Consider the following 17105-nt stretch of genomic DNA (forward strand, 5'->3'; position numbering starts at 1 on the left):
ATTATTTACCTACGGTGCTTCTGTCACATGCAATTTGGGCAAGACCCTTTCCTGTTTCAGCATGATTGTGCCCAAAGCAAGGTCCTGCGAAGGCCGTCCAGTGGCCCTGACTTTGGAATTCAATGGAATGACGAGTGCAAGCCAGGCTTCGGGTCCAGCATTAGTCCCCGAGCGGCCACATTCTCAAGATGCACTCGGATGGAGGCTGTTATAGCTGCAAAGAGGGCGGCAAATTGTCCATATTAATGCCAAATTGTGTGTTTTGAAGTAGAATGAACTTTTGCACGGTGGCTCAGTCAGAAGGTCCTGGGTTCGGTTCCCAGATGAAGTGGTCCATTCTAGGGCAGTTGTAACCTAGCGGTTAATACACTGGACTAGTAATCAAAAGGTTGCTGGTTCAAGCCCCACCATTGCCAGGATGCCACTGTTGGGCCCTTGAGTAAGGCCCTTAGGCCTTGATTGCTTCATCAGAGTACTGTCACAGCTCTGAAAGTCGCTTTCTGTACATGTCTATGAGGAGTCTTGTATGTGCTCAGTGTGGTTCTCCTCTGGGTAATTCGGTTTTCTCCCCCCTCTTTAAAAATATGCAATTTTAAGGTTGAAAATATTATACTATACAATATACTATAGGCTCTTGTACCACCGTGACCGCGATCATGACCAGGCGGTAACTGATAATGATTAGAGTGCAGTACCTGACTTTGACCGACAGATGGCACTTGGAATCCACTTGATGCGCCGCTGTTTCTATGGGAACGCACAACTTAAAAAGTGCGGCGTGTATATCCAGGTGTGAACAGGATGGAAAATCTGGAGCGTTTTTATTTCTCTATTTGTTCTAAACTTCGTCTGTCTCATAATACCTACATTTCTCAGGTGCTGAAAGAGACAGATAACTCCTGCAGGTTGGTTCAACACGCTTATTTCTGATTATTATGTTATTAATGTTTACTTATTATGATCAACCTGTCTGGATGGGTAACATCATGTTTATTATATTCCAGAGACATTTTAATCAGACTGACGGGCAACAATCGAGTAAAAGAAGTGGTCAGATTATCAGATGATGATGTGCTTGCTTTGTCCAAAACAATCCAGAGCAGTTTAAATGTAAAAGGTGAGACTTAATGCATATAATGTTCATATTAATTATATAACACCATACAGTCTTGTATATAGTTGAAATAGTCCTGGTCAAATCCAGTGTTTTGTTGATTTTTTTAAAAAGTAAAAATAAGTTCACACCTGAATAAAGCATTAAATCTGACATTCAGAAGTTCCACAAATAAACCAAAAATACTCCATGTTCAAATGTGTTCCCTGAAAATGATGTTGTACCAGGGTGTCCAGACTTGTAGACTTGCAGCAGCCTGTATTTGATGTCAGCAACCTTCATAATGATGGAAATAAGGCTGTCTGTTTCTTAAAAGTTGCCTTTTGCAGTAGTGCCTCCCAAGTGGAACAGTAGTAAAGCATTTGCCCTGTTGTTCAGAGGTTACAAGTTTCAACACGGACTGTGCAGCCAGAAGCTCCTCTTATGTTCCATCATGTGGAAACTGAAAAGATCAAAGATAAAGGGCAGTTGTAGCATAGCGGTTAAGGTGCTGGACTAGTCATCAAAAGGTCGCTGGTTCAAGCCTCACCACTGCCAGGTTGTCACTGTTGGTCTCTTGAGCAAGGCCCTTAACCCTCAATTGCTCAGACAACTCACACTGTCACAGTACTGTATGTTGCTTTGGATAAAAGTGTCTACTAAATGCTGTAAATGTAAGGATAAGCCATATCTTCATTTATTTGATTGCGTTTGGAGCTCTACATGAGAAAATACATAGATTTGTGGTCGAAAATGGGAGTCACAATGTTGGACGGTCAACAAAACAGTTTCTATATCGAGCTTATCAGAAATATTTTCACAGATTTGATCTTTTATTTGATTTAATTAAACATTAAATTAAATAATTAAAAACAAAAACTACAGTATTGTTTGGATTTGCATAGATTTGCTGGCAGCATATATAGTTCACTGGAATTCCTAATGAACAACAATTTCAACTAATATTTATTAGTAATTAAGTATAAATAAATTATTATTTAATTTTACAATTACATGACTAGATTTCCACTGATTTCTCCACTGGATTGTTGCACAAGCGACCCACATTTTGTCCATAATTTTTTACCAGACCCAGGCAACACAGTGCATCTTACTCTTTCTATACAAGATGTAACATAAAGCCTCCACAAGGGGGCGTTTACATACATTTATTTATTATTTATTGTTATTTTCTCTGCGACCCATTTTTTTCGTATTGATGCATTAACATGACAGAAGGTTTCTTGTGCATTGCTTGAATGAATGTTCAAATATCTGTGTTTAGCTTTAGACCTGAGATACAACTGGATCTCGGATGACGGAGCCATACATCTTGCAGATCTCCTTCAGGTAATTTATAACATCACTGCTTTCTGCTGAAGTCTAATTTCAAAATTAAACTGATGACCTGCACTGAAGGTATCTTCCTGTAGGACAATACGTCCCTCGAGGTGCTTGATCTGATGTGCAACAATATTGAAGCTGAGGGTGCAGAAAGGATTGCAAAAGGTTTGCATGTAAGTATGAAAACATCACTAATTAACTGTAGAATTTGTACTATTTAGGATATAAAGGCTCTAACCAAGGGCCTCATTAGTACACAGGGCTCATGATCAACTGCAATAGAAACAAACACGGACCAATGAGACAATAGCAGAACCCTGAAGTTAGGGACACATTATATATGTCAGCTGACTACATATATAATATAATGGATGGCTAAGCTTTATTGAAATGCAAGTACAGTAAATGACCCGGTACCATCGTGGTTTCTTGTGCATTGTGCAGCATTCAGGCATTAATAATGATTTCCTGCTTGCCAGGAAATCACACGTCTGGGGTGTTACATCGCAATATGGTTTGAGCTGACAATGCTGAGCAGAAAAAACAACCTATCAAACTTAGAGGCCGAAGAAAGTTTTCTGCCGTCGGCCAAGAACAGGAATACTACAGGAATAAAGCTACAGTGGGCGCAGGTTCACTGAAATACACTGCATATAATGGTGGTCAGAATATGGCCCAAAGAGCATGAATCCATAAACTGGGAATAATTCAGGCTGGTGGTTGCCTAAGACAGGGTTTTTCGGCGCTCAGGTGGCACAGCTGTAAAACAGGCTAGCACACTAGAGCTGACATTTCAAACTCGGTAGGGTTGGGACGCGACAATAATAATAATAATAAAAACTAATTTTAACAGGCACATAAACACAAAATAAACTTGCATACAAACGCTCCCTTGTGGAAGCTTTATGTTACATCTTGTAAACCAGTGTTTTATACTTACTGTACAGTCTGGTCCCAATGTGGTTTGTAACATAAAGCCTCCACAAGGGGGCGTTCACATACAAGTTTATTTAATTGTAATTATTTTTCTGTGACCATGTTTTTCAGCTGGCGACTCAGGGTTTGAAAAACCCAGTTGTAAACCACAGTGGGACCAGAATGCCATCATTTTTATCAATTAAGTGTACTTCGTTTTGTGTTTCGTTTTGATGCATCATTTGTGTTGCCTGGGTCGCAGTAGAAATCAGACAAAATGTTGGTCTAAACCTTGGACAGGGAGCCAATTTAATGGTTGCATCAAACACGTAACTTACACCTAGGGTCAGTTTAGTACAGCCAATTCACCTTCTGCATGTTTTTGGCAGATTAATGGGTTTTTTGTGAGAAAAATAATTCATTAATTTATTTGTCATTTTTTTTATAAGCACAACGTCAGTTTAAAGAAACTGAGAATGTCTGGCAATAAGATCGGGAACAAAGGCGCCATGCATTTTGCCAGCATGCTGCAAATCAACTCCACATTAGAAGAACTGGACATGTCCGACTGTGATTTGGTAAGCTGGCAGAGCAGAATATGTACATTTACTGTATTTTACCTGGAATAACTGGGACAGGTCAGCAATCCACCCCCCTCTGATTAAATGCTCTAACTCGACTCTACAGGGTACACAGAGTCTGATCGCGTTTGCCATCGTCCTAAACAATAACGGGAGCATCCGATCCATCAACGTCAGTCGCCCCCTTCTCTTCAGCCTGCAGGTAGGGTTGCACTGGCGTTCCAATACGTACTGACTAGGGATGTAACGATGCACCACAAGACAGTTAGAAATCGATTCACGTGTGTAACGATTCAAATCGGTTTACACGTATAATGAATCAATATTCACTTTAAACAGCAGAGGGTGCTGGTGCTATTCACCTTGCCTGGTTTACATCAATACAGTGTTGCCAGGTTCGGAATTTTCCAGCCAAATTTATTTATGTGAGGATACTTTCTTTATTTGTATTATTCATTTTTTTATATAATGTGGGATTTGGGGTTTTGCATAGTTTGTACCTATTTCAGAAATAAAAGGATATTAATTATTTAGATAAATAAAAGATAGTGTACACAAATACAGTATTTTTATTTCTTGTAAAGAGAAATAATAAAATAAAACTTTGTCATAATTTGTCTTCAATTTCATTTTGTTAAAAAAAAATCGTATCGTGCCCCAGTATCATGAATCGCATTGTGGGTAGAGTGCATCATTACATCCCTAATACTGACACATCAGTTTAATGATTAGTTTAATTCATTCAATTTTGGTTTGGTGTGTTTGCCAGGAGGAACCAACTGTCCACATGGCTCAGATGTTGCTCATCAATCAGACTTTGAAGGAGCTTCACATGGGCAAGCACGGCATGACGGACTTTGGTGTTGAGCGACTGTGTGAAGCGTTAATGACAAACCGCAGCCTGCGTTACCTGGACCTCCGCTGGTACACATAAAAACACAGTGGTTTACATTTGACCGTATATACTATATACTACACTAGACCTTTGAAGTGCCCCTGATCTTCAGAGCGATGCTACAATCTAAGCTTTGATGTTAAAACACTATTAAACGATGGTCAATTTCCAGTTCCAGAGGAACTCCTGAGCCATTCAGATCTACCATCCAAAAGTGGAGCCATTTCTCCACATCCTGATGGTTCTTGGCCTGCTCACGTTTCATGCATATAGGGTTTAACGTACACAAACAGCACAAATGTAGAAAAGGAGCACTTAGGTGGTACAGGGGTCTAATATGCCAGCATCTCAAATCACATACTATGTGCCTCATAGGGGTAAAACAAAAATATGAGCCTAGTATTTCTAAAAAGGGCGAATATGCGCCCAGGTGGCACGGTGGTAAAACACGCTAGCGCATCAGAGCTGGGATTTCAAATACATATGTATACATATTGAATCTCAGCTCTGCCATCCGGCTGGGTGGCCACATGAACAACGATTGGCTGTTGTTTACAGGGTGGGATGAGCCGCACCAGGGTTCCTCATAACTGGTGCGACCTCTGCTGGGTGAGTTGGGGAATAATGCTGATCAGGGTGCGGCTCTCCGTGCACAAGGCCGATCCGCAAATGAACTCGCATCGTGCAGGTGAAAAAAGGCATTCGGTACTGAGCACGTGTCGGAGGGGGCGTGTGTCAGTTGCGAAGCACCTCAGCCAGCAGCGGAGGGTTGTATCGGTACCGCAATCAGGGTAATTAAATACGACTAGAGTAGGGGAGAAAATTGTAGGAAAAAGAGGCAACTATGTATGTTTACATATATATATATATACAGGGGTTGGACAATGAAACTGAAACACCTGGTTTTAGACCACAATAATTTATTAGTATGGTGTAGGGCCTCCTTTTGCGGCCAATACAGCGTCAATTCGTCTTGGAAATGACATATACAAGTCCTGCACAGTGGTCAGAGGGATTTTAAGCCATTCTTCTTGCAGGATAGTGGCCAGGTCACTACGTGATGCTGGTGGAGGAAAACGTTTCCTGACTCGCTTCTCCAAAACACCCCAAAGTGGCTCAATAATATTTAGATCTGGTGACTGTGCAGGCCATGGGAGATGTTCAACTTCACTTTCATGTTCATCAAACCAATCTTTCACCAGTCTTGCTGTGTGTATTGGTGCATTGTCATCCTGATACACGGCACCGCCATTGGATGCACATGGTCCTCCAGAATGGTTCGGTAGTCCTTGGCAGTGACGCGCCCATCTAGCACAAGTATTGGGCCAAGGGAATGCCATGATATGGCAGCCCAAACCATCACTGATCCACCCCCATGCTTCACTCTGGGCATGCAACAGTCTGTTTGGTACGCTTCTTTGGGGCTTCTCCACACCGTAACTCTCCCGGATGTGGGGAAAACAGTAAAGGTGGACTCATCGGAGAACAATACATGTTTCACATTGTCCACAGCCCAAGATTTGCGCTCCTTGCACCATTGAAACCGACGTTTGGCATTGGCACGAGTGACCAAAGGTTTGGCTATAGCAGCCCGGCCGTGTATATCGACCCTGTGGAGCTCCCGACGGACAGTTCTGGTGGAAACAGGAGAGTTGAGGTGCACATTTAATTCTGCCGTGATTTGGGCAGCCGTGGTTTTATGTTTTTTGGATACAATCCGGGTTAGCACCCGAACATCCCTTTCAGACAGCTTCCTCTTGCGTCCACAGTTAATCCTGTTGGATGTGGTTTGTCCTTCTTGGTGGTATGCTGACATTACCCTGGATACCGTGGCTCTTGATACATCACAAAGACTTGCTGTCTTGGTCACAGATGCGCCAGCAAGACGTGCACCAACAATTTGTCCTCTTTTGAACTCTGGTATGTCACCCATAATGTTGAGTGCATTGCAATATTTTGAGCAAAACTGTGCTCTTACCCTGCTAATTGAACCTTCACACTCTGCTCTTACTGGTGCAATGTGCAATTAATGAAGATTGGCCACCAGACTGGTCCAATTTAGCCATGAAACCTCCCACACTAAAATGACAGGTGTTTCAGTTTTATATATATATGTAAAAAATTGAAGCATTCTGAATGCTGAAGTCTTTTTTTCTGTATTTCCGTAGTAACAAAATCACAAGGGACGGAGCGAAATGCTTGGCGGAAGTCCTGAAACAAAACGACACCCTGGAAATCCTCGACCTTTCCTCCAATCGGATTGAAGATGATGGTGCTGTGTATCTGAGTGAAGTCGTCACACTGCCGTACTGCAAACTAAGAGCGTCAGTGTTACGCACAATTACACATAACAAAAAAGAAACCCGGTTTCAAAAATGTTTGGACAGTAGGAAAAATGTGAAGTCTTGTAGTGTGTTTTATTAATAGTGTCCCTGATTAAAAAACACACACAAAACCCCAATGTGGGCAAGGGGCATAAAGGGCAAGGCACACTGTATGCGTGTAACCTTGGATCACTTGGTCAACATTATAAACAGACATGGTGCTGTGATGAGTGTAATCTCGTGGGCTCTGGATTACTTCGGAAAAACCCTCGTCAGTAAACGCAGTTCGTCACTGCATCACCACATATATCAGAAATGGCACCGACTTCTCCGGGCTCAGATTTATCTGTGGTTAAAACTAGTTTTGGAAATAACATGTTGTGTTCTCCAGGAGGAAAAGACTCCGAATCCACAGGGGGTGTGTAAGTACCGATGGCATGGGTAACTTTATCTATATTGGAGCGTACATTACTCCAAAAGGCAAATGTCATATGGTAGGTTGGCCGTGCGTAATCTGAGCTCAAGTATTTGCTAACACAGCAATATCTTTGTGCTATTTTCAATAAAATACAGGTATTTACATTTATTTACATTTTTACTACTGTCCCAACTTTTCTAGAATTAGCATCATACTGTAAGTGTTTAGGTTTTGTAACGTAATTAACGCTACTGACTCCGATTCTTTGATCACACTCTTCAGGCTGGCCATCACGAGCAACAACATCGCCACGCCCGGTCTGGTGTCCCTTGCCAAAGCTATGAATGCAAATCCTCATCTGACGCACATTTACATCTGGGGGAACAGACTTGAGGAACCAGTTTGTGTGGTGAGATCGATTGTGTCTCTTGTCCAAAATGATTAATCGAACGACCATGTAAATTAGGGTTATGCAGGGCACACTGGAGGCCATGGTGTAAACATGCATAGGCTGTACATCTGGCAACCCTACTTGCTGTAGTTCATCTGTTTCTCTACATACTTTTTTAAGCCTGCTTTCACCATGTTCTTCAATGGTCAGTACCCCCACAGGACCACCACAGAGCAGGTATTATTTAGGTGTTGGATCATTCTCAGCACTGCAGTGACACTGACATGGTGGTGGTGTGTTAGTGTGTGTTGTGCTGGTATGAGTGGAGTTTTTAAATACAGTGTCCACTCACCGTCCACTCTATTAGACACTCCTACCTAGTCGATCCACCTTGTAGATGTAAAGTCGGAGACGATCGCTCATCTATTGCTGCTGTTTGAGTTGGTCGTCTTCTAGACCTTCATCAGTGGTCACAGGACGCTGCCCACAGGGCGCTGTTGGTTGGATATTTTTGGTTGGTGGACTATTCTCAGTCCAGCAGTGACAGTGAGGTGTTTAAAATACTCCAGCAGCGCTGCTGTGTCTGATCCACTCATAGCAGCACAACACACACTAACACACCACCACCATGTCAGTGTCACTGCAGTGCTGAGAATCATCCACCACCTTAATAATACCTGAAAGGGGGCTAACAAAGCATGTAGAGAAACAGATAGACTACAGTCAGTAATTGTAGAACTACAAAGTGCTTCTATATGGTAAGTGGAGCTGATAAAATGAACAGTGAGTGTAGAAACAAGGAGGTGGTTTTAATGTTATGTCTGATCGGTTTATGTATCAGTATTCTATTTCTACACACAACCAGGCGTTCTCGAAGCTCATTGCTGATGGCCGCCTGTCGAAGGAGCGCACGGACGTGTTTCCCTATGAAGTGGATGGACGTTTGTATTTGGCAGAGCTGTCCCATGGGCTGCGACGACATTACTACTGGACGCCGAGCTACGGCGAGGACGGGGACCCCGCCAGCAACGCAGCGCTGGATTTGAACGCATCAGACTGCCTCGCGCTGCAAGCCTGTTAAACTTTGTGAAGTCTGCCCTCTAGCAGACAAAATTGGCTTCCAGTCTGCTGGGTGGGAAAGACCGGACTAAGGGGTGTATATGAAGGGATTGGTGGACTGCGCACACGTCTGAGGGAGTTTGTGTCAGGCGAATATATACACCCTCCGTGGACGCCAGTGGGAACCCCAGCAGTGGGTTGGCTACCCTAAATTGGGGACAAAATGTTTTTTTTTTTGTCCTGCTTCAGCACCAATAGAGAAAGTTCTGAAGCATTTGCACATTTAATACATAAACAATGTTGTTAAGAATACAATACGGGTTTATTAACCAATGAAAGGAAGGTGCAAATATTACAATGTTTATTTTTGATTCATATTATTAATCTTAGTTGATAGACAAACATTCAGTTTGAGTCATTGCTTCTACATCTTATTAACATCCACATGTGCAAATCAGAGGAATCTTCTAGCAGTTTTGGTGGGTTTATATTGCTAAAAATCTAATGAAGGATCATGATTATTCTTAAAAACACTGTGCTTGTATTGCTATAAAATCTTGGTCCGTGTCCGTCCCAGTATGAAATTTAACCTGCCGCCTTCGGTACATCATCACACTCCAGCACTACGTTCCTCTTGCTCAGGCTCTTCTCCAGCTTCTCTCTCTCCTTAGACCCGAGGGCCCAGCGCTGCAGGGCCAGCCGCCGGAGCGAAAGCAACCGGGGCACGGCCTCCATCATAGCGGGCAGCCACGGTGATGCCGAGAGCGAGGCATGGGGGCGCAGGCTGACGTCCAGCTCCTGCAGCTCTTTCAGACCGCCGGCTTCCCCGAACAGCGAAACCCAGCCCCCGTCGCCCACGCGGCCGTTGTAGGACAGGTCTAAGTGCTTCAGGTGCAGCAGGGCTCCCCGTTTACAGGCGGATTCTGTAAGAATTATATTCTATAACGACGTCCGGTCAACACGTCCGAGCAGGAGAACCTAGAGGGAAAGTACACCTACCTAAATGAAGCATGTCTTCAGTCGTCAGGTCACAGCTACTCAGTCTGAGCTCTTCTAGTTTACTGCTGGACTGGAGAGGCTCTAAAAGACGCCCCAGATTTTCCCCAACACACTTGTTCCAGGACAGGTTTAGACTCTGCAGCTGTGTAAGTGACTGCATGGCAGTGGCTGTGATGCAGAAAATACAATATAATATAATATAATTGATTACATTTGCTAAATCTGTTAATAATGTTATGGACTGTAGATGGTGAAATCCATAAATTCCTTGTTTTATTAGGTATGTATCAGGTTTTGGTTTCAGGTTTGGTCATTTTTGGTGTTAAATAAGGTTAGACCACAGGTTCACAACTATTTTTGGTTAGTGACCCCTTTTAGAAACCAAACATATTCGTGACCCCACCACAGTTCTTTTGATCTACAGTACATTACAATACAATAAAAATCTTTTGAGGGTAAACACTTTAAATATTGTATATACAATGGTTTTAGTCATACCCCATATCCCATCCCCCATCTCCAGACATAGCCTGGCCAGCCGATAGCTTCCTCTGTTAATATCCTACCTAAAGCCTGGCATGCCTCAGGACTCAAACCACAGTTGTTCAGGTGAAGCTTTTTCAGCTTCGATAAAGGGAGGACGGCCAGTAGGGGCTGGAGCGCGCTGCCGATACTTTTATTACAAGACAAATCCAGCTCTTCAAGCTCGGTCAAGGCAGGAACGACTTGGACTGAAAGATAAAGCAAATATAGCTTCAATTAAAATCAATTAGCAATCCTACGGCAATTCAGTTAGCAATCGGTCAGTCAAAAACGTCCAAGATGTCGAAGTAAAGCAGCTAAGAACACGACGGGTAACCGAGTTTGAAAAACACAACTGATTCTGTGGACACAGAGGTGAGGGGGGTCAAAACACGGACGAGTATTTTCGTCTTTGAGACCGTCGCTGGATGTTCTAGGTTTACATTCGACCATTAAGGTAGCTGTGCTGTGTGTTGTAGCTTCTATTTATTCTATCATTTAACCTATAAGTGCAAATTTTCCTGTGAATTTAGTAGGGCCCTACATATAAGGTACTAATACAGGACTAGGTGCACCCTATGGTGCAAACTCTTAGGATGATATAGCCTCTATACTCATATTCTTCATATTCACGCTCCTTCTGCTGTCTGTTCTGGATTCAATGGCTGACTCAATGACTTAATATATTGCAAATGGATATTTTACTCATCCCATTTATAACAGAATAAGCACACGTCTACTCACCCAGTGCCAGTATATCCTCCTCTGTTAGGCAGCACAGGTGCAGGTCTAAGATTCTCAGGTGTTTGAAAAGAGACAGACTTACTGCCACTGAGCCTAAAGCACCACCAGAGTCTTTATTAGAGGATAAATCAAGGTGCTCCAAGCCTGGTAAGAACTTTATCTTCTCTCCTATTGACGATTGAGAGCAAATAAATAATTACTTAGATTTTCATGTATAGAAAATATACATATCCAATCATCAATCACTGTACCTTGGTCAGGATCATGCAGCAGGGCCAGTTCCACTGGGAAACACTTGGCGCAAGGCAGGGATGCCCTGGACGGGGCGTCAATCCATCACAGCCAATCGTGTCTGGACGATAGCACAGCAAGGCTGGCTATGTCTGATGGGGGGCTGGTCTGTCCAGGGTATTCCTGCCTTGCGCCCAGTGTTTCCCGGTAAACCGGACCTGCTGCATCCCTGACCAGGATAAGTCATATATATTATAATTGATTTATATTGTAGCATACCAAGGATACCGAGGCTGTCCTGATTCAGTCCGCACATGCTCAGCTTCAGTGTCTTTAACTGTTGGGTGGAGCTCAGATCTGCAGCCAGTCTTTCTATTCCATTCACCAGCAGCTTGTTATTGGACAAGTCCAACACTTCCAGGCGTGGCAACTGAAGAAGGGCATCACCTACAAGCCATTACGTCTAAGTTTAGGACTTGGATTGGGCTACGAATGCTGGACAGTATGAGGTTTGTGCTCACCCAGTGCCACGGCATCTGCCTCTGAGAGATGGCAGTCCACCAGGTGAAGTTCCTTCAGAGAGCTAACGATGTGAAGATTCGTGGTTAGGAGGTGGAGATTTCCAGCCCCGATCCCAGCGTTCCAGGACAAATCCAGCATCTCCAACGAAGGAATGTTCTCCAGTGCCTCACCTGTTGCATAAAATGTAATAGCCTCAACAGAACTGCTGGGTTTGGCCGCTCAGGTGGCGCAGCGGTAAAAAGAAACGCGCTGCAACCAGGGCTGGATTCTGAGAGTGTGGTATCGAATCCAGCCTTGCTTTACCGGTTCGAAGCTGAGTGGCTATATGAGCAACGATTGGCCGGTTGCTCATGTGGGGGGTGGGACAAAGAACCGTGGGTCTCTCTCTGTCAGAATGCGATTGCGTTCTCTGCCGGCTGATTGGAGGCGCTTACACAGAGACGGGAGAGGGTGCCCTTAGGGTGTGTCTCTCCGCATGCAACGCTAGGTGGCGCCAAACTCGTCAATGTGTGGGTGGCAAAGATGCATCTGGCTGCTGCTCGTGTTTCGGAGGGGATACGGGTTAGCTTCAATCACCTCCGTCAGGGCAGGGTTCGGCATAGACAGAGAGGAAGCACGATGCTAATTGAACAATTGGATGCGCTAAAAGGGGAGAAAAACTGCTGGGTTTGATAGTCGTACATACTATATAGCGTATATATTTACATTTTCGGCATTTTAGCAGACGCTTTTATCCAAAGCGACTTACATTACAGGTACAGTATACAGTCTGAGCAATTAAGGGTTAAGGGCCTTGCTCAAGGGCCCAACAGCAGCAACCTGGCAGTGGTGGGGCTTGAACCAGAGACCTTCTGGTTACTAGTCCAGTACCTTACCACTAGGCTACAGCTGGCCCTTATATAGGCCCTTATATTAATATATAGGGCATAGTAGCTATAGACAGACTTTAGGTGAGATGCCTCGCTGCCTACTGCCTACCTGGGCAGCTGCCTAAGTAGGGACAAAGTGTAGGATGACATAAAATGCTGCCATTAGGTATTCGAACAGAACCTATGAAGTGCAAAATGCGCATCAGATTAATACCTATTGGTGCCCGGGTGGCACAGCAGTCAAAAATGACTGAACTGATCACTCAACTGGTCTCTATGTACTAAAAAATAAGTAGCCGGCTGTGTAAAGTGTGTCGGAGGAGGTATGTGCTACCTGGGAGTTGACTAGAAGACGAATAATAGTTGGTCTTTGCCCTTTATTTGCCCAAAAGGTCTCACACTGTGGGTCTAAATCATTGAATTTCATTTTTGGAATACCGGCCTTTATATTTCTCTTACCCAGCGCAAGAAGATCTTGAGCTGTGAGTCTACAGCTGTTCAATTTCAGCACCTTCAGCTTCCTCACGTGCTGCAGGTTGACAGTCAGGGCCTTCAGGGAGCCTCCGAGCAGATCGTTCCATGAAAGGTCCAGGACCTCGAGCTGAGCCAGGAACGGCAGCAAGGTTCCTGTTGGAGGTTGAGCCACCAAATGAAAGAGACATCGCGTTCTGTGCCGGGGAACGTCAGCGCGTGGGCTAGAACAAGGTCTTAGTTCTTACCGAGCTCTACGACATCAGTTGCTGTCAGGTCACAGTGGCCAAGATTTAAACTCTGGCTGTCTGGAGTTTTTCCGAGCTTCTGGATGAACTGCTTGACACGCCCCCATCCGGCTACAGAGCAGAGCTCAGCATCGGCGTCGCTGCCGTCTGTGAAACGGAAGGTTTTTAGGACACTTTCCAAGTCTGATGGTGGTACGGCTAATCGGAAGCTCTGGAGTTTCTGGTACTTCCGTACTGTCATAATCAGACTTAATAACACTCTAAACAATCCAAACGACCCTTATATAAAGCAATTGATTGCAATATTATAGTCAATGTTGTTTCAGTTGCACTTTATACAACCCAATCAGTCTGCAGTGAAGCTAATCAGTTACTCTAAATATCAAACACCCCCCATGAATACACAACAGTACCTGCTTCAGGCATTATTCTATCTTTCCCATCATTACTCTCAGTTACTTTGGTCTCCGGGGTTCCACCGTTCTTCCTGTCATTGCTTTCAGATGGGCGGAAGAGACGACCCATGGACGGCTTCTTCCGCTCCGTGAAGGAGGCTTTCCTTCTGATCTGGTTCATTATCAGATCCAACGGAGACCTCTTCTGCTGGTCTGGTAGGCATTACATCAGAAAAGAACCTCATTAACAAACCTTAATGGCAATGAACTCGAGTACCCTGTTTTCCTTTACGATTATTTTGGTATAACTTATTATTTGACTGATTAACTTTCAGGCACCTGGCGCCCAGTGACAAGAAGAAGCTTGCACACTTATTGAATATGCTGTACTATGATTTCTGAAGTAAATGTGGTCTAATATTCATCTAATTCTTCATATTAGACATGCTGCTTAAACTCAGGTTCCTTTACCTGCAGCCCTTGGTTTTACTTTACGTCTATTAATACTACATATATACAAAAGACCTGATTAAGTTCATTGCTGCAGCTGACACTGGTATACCTTAAAAACACCTTAATTCCTTATACAATTAAAGAAAACAGATCAAACGTATGAAGATGTGTCCAACACAAAGTCTGCTCTTCTCAAATACAGATCTGTTCATGTGAACCGGGCTCCAAGCAAAACACATTGTAGAGGAGCTAGGAGGAACAGTTAGAGAGATTTATGACCCTGGAACTGGGTCCTGGCTGCATTCATCAAACCATACTGGTTATACTCTCTCTAAAAAAAGGGAATCATGCAAAAAAACACAACAAAAGCACTACAGCCAAGCTAAAGATGGCAACAAACACAAGAGCAATGGGCACAAATATGTATATATATGTCCATATTTTCAGCTCCACTTACCATACAGAAGCACTTTGTAGTTCTACAATTACTGACTGTAGTCCATCTGTTTCTCTGCATGCTTTGTTAACCCCCTTTCATGCTGTTCTTCAATGGTCAGGACCCCCCACAGAGCAGGTATTATTTAGGTGGTGGATCATTCTCTGATCAGCACTGCACTGACACTGACTGGTGGTGGTGTGTTAGTGTGTGTTGTGCTGGTATGAGTGGATCAGACACAGCCACAGCCATAGACACTCCTACCTAGATGGTCCACCTTGTAGATGTTAAGTCGGAGACATCAGTGGTCACAGGACGCTGCCCACGGGGCGCTGTTGGCTGAATATATTTTTGGTTGGTGGACTATTCTCAGTCCAGCAGTGAAAGTGAGGTGTTTAAAAACTCCAGCAGCGCTGCTGTGTCTGATCCACTCATACCAGCACAACACACACTAACACACCACCACCATGCCACCACACACCACCTAAATAATACCTTCTCTGTGGTGGTCCTGACCATTGAAGAACAGCAAGGGGGCTAACAAAGCATTCAGAGAAACAAGTGGACTACAGTCAGTAATTGTAGAACTACAAAGTGCTTAAGAATAGGTGGCTGAATTCGATGAATGGAGCTCTAGGTCATATTGAGGTAACTCAGGTAATGTTTTCCTGTTTATTTAGTACAAATTTAGATACTAAGGTTAGTTATATATATATATAAATATACAAAGTTAACACACTGTACCTGCTTCCATGGTTTTCTTGCTGCCCAAATCACCTCAGCCACGAAACCACTCCAAACAAACGTTTCCTGCTGAAAACGGTTAGAAATGTTAACATTTTAGTACAAAACTGAGCAAAAACATCAACATTTAGCCTTTAAATAACATAAACTTGAACAAGAACATTTACCTGAACAATGCTATCGTGCTAACCGAGCGAACAGGATCTGTTTACATCCTCATTAGCGGTGTGTTTACATTAACAGTCACACCTGAACGCTGCATTATCAGCAGGTCTGTTCACTTTACAGGTGTGTAGTGTTGCTTTGTTTCAAATTTTACTGAAATTAGGAGTCGAGTGTGTAATTGAATCATCACCACAATTAAAAAAATAACTAAATTCGTGTTTTCAAGTTTGGCGACTCCCGGAAGTACAGAGTGAACTTTGGTTTACAGTGAGGAGTCATGTGAATCAACCGGGAATCAAGGATTCATTTACAGAGTTATCACTGACTGACTGGTAGTGGTGGGCGGATCATCGATCCAAATATCGATTTTATCGATATCAACGTTGGTATTGGAATCTGTGTGTGTGTGTGCCTAGTGCGACGCTACAATATATATATATACACACACACACATATATATATTATGGCAAGCCAAACAGGAAATATATAGCAAACACTGATATACAGTACAGGCCAAAAGTTTGGACACACCAGCCAAAAGTTTGGACACACCTTCTCTTCAATGTTTTTTCTTGATTATTTTTATTTTCTACATTGTAGATTAATACTGAAGACATCCAAACTATGAAGAATTATGTAGTGAACCAAAAAGTGTTAAACAAACCAGAATATGTTTTATATTTTACCAACTCTACCTCTGCACAACCCAACTGATGGTCTCAAACACATTAAAAAAGCAACAAATTCCAAAAATTCACTCTAGACAAGGCACAAACATTCATTGAAAACCATTCCAGGTGGAAACCTAATAAAGCTGGTTGAGAAAATTTCAAAGAGTGTGCAAATCTGTCATTAAAGCAAAAGATGGCTACTTTGAAGAATCTAAAATATAAAACATATTCTGGTTTGTTTAACACTTTTTTGTTTACTACATAATTCCATATGTGTTCCTTCATAGTTTGGATGTCTTTAGTATTAATCTACAATGTAGAAAATTTTAAAAAAAATTAAGAAAAACCACAGGAATGAGAAGGTGTGTCCAAACTTTTGGCCTGTACTGTATATGGAATGAAACTCGATATATATGGAATGAAAATTATATATATGGAATGAAAACTGATATATATATATATATATATATATATATATATATATAAATGTTGTATTCTCAGAAGTTCACCAACCAAAAATATATCCAGCCAACAGCGCCTCATGGGCAGCGTCCTGTGACCACTGATAAAGGTCTAGAAGATGACCGACTCAAACAGCAGCAATAGATGAGCGAT

At 42.9% G+C, this 17105-nt stretch overlaps 2 protein-coding genes across 2 annotated transcripts; one reads left to right on the forward strand and one right to left on the reverse strand.

The window, feature by feature from the left end:
* The first annotated feature begins 782 nt into the window (after window positions 1-782).
* lrrc34 (leucine rich repeat containing 34) lies at window positions 783-9292 on the forward strand. Its single transcript, XM_062985529.1, has 10 exons — window positions 783-905; window positions 1005-1117; window positions 2379-2443; window positions 2527-2610; window positions 3802-3930; window positions 4040-4135; window positions 4703-4857; window positions 6997-7152; window positions 7853-7979; window positions 8827-9292. The coding sequence occupies exons 1-10, from the start codon at window positions 802-804 to the stop codon at window positions 9040-9042; spliced, it is 1245 nt and encodes a 414-aa protein (XP_062841599.1). The 5' UTR covers window positions 783-801; the 3' UTR covers window positions 9043-9292.
* Window positions 9293-9359: 67 nt separating this feature from the next.
* lrrc31 (leucine rich repeat containing 31) lies at window positions 9360-16077 on the reverse strand. The gene is made up of 11 exons (XM_062985528.1): window positions 15822-16077; window positions 15655-15723; window positions 14040-14234; window positions 13627-13773; window positions 13367-13534; window positions 12038-12208; window positions 11796-11963; window positions 11286-11453; window positions 10586-10750; window positions 10020-10187; window positions 9360-9943 (listed from the first exon to the last, which is right to left on the reverse strand). Exons 2-11 carry the CDS (start codon window positions 15662-15664, stop codon window positions 9606-9608), a joined length of 1698 nt encoding a protein of 565 aa, XP_062841598.1. The 5' UTR covers window positions 15665-15723; window positions 15822-16077; the 3' UTR covers window positions 9360-9605.
* Window positions 16078-17105: the final 1028 nt, after the last annotated feature.

The sequence above is a fragment of the Trichomycterus rosablanca genome, chromosome 23 (assembly GCF_030014385.1).
Source record: "Trichomycterus rosablanca isolate fTriRos1 chromosome 23, fTriRos1.hap1, whole genome shotgun sequence".
In the NCBI taxonomy this organism is placed as follows: Eukaryota; Metazoa; Chordata; class Actinopteri; order Siluriformes; family Trichomycteridae; genus Trichomycterus; species Trichomycterus rosablanca.

What these genes read in the sequence shown, in the direction of transcription:
- lrrc34 (XM_062985529.1), top strand. Translation starts at nt 802, where the DNA reads ATGGAAAATCTGGAGCGTTTTTATTTCTCTATTTGTTCTAAACTTCGT. An exon ending in GAGCAGTTTAAATGTAAAAG is followed by an intron (nt 1,118 to 2,378) that starts GTGAGACTTAAT and finishes ATCTGTGTTTAG; the next exon opens with CTTTAGACCTGAGATACAAC. An exon ending in CCGTACTGCAAACTAAGAGC is followed by an intron (nt 7,153 to 7,852) that starts GTCAGTGTTACG and finishes CACACTCTTCAG; the next exon opens with GCTGGCCATCACGAGCAACA.
- lrrc31 (XM_062985528.1), bottom strand. An exon ending in TAGAATAATGCCTGAAGCAG is followed by an intron (nt 13,774 to 14,039) that starts GTACTGTTGTGT and finishes TCCGTTTCACAG; the next exon opens with ACGGCAGCGACGCCGATGCT. An exon ending in TGAGGCATGCCAGGCTTTAG is followed by an intron (nt 10,188 to 10,585) that starts GTAGGATATTAA and finishes TCTGCATCACAG; the next exon opens with CCACTGCCATGCAGTCACTT.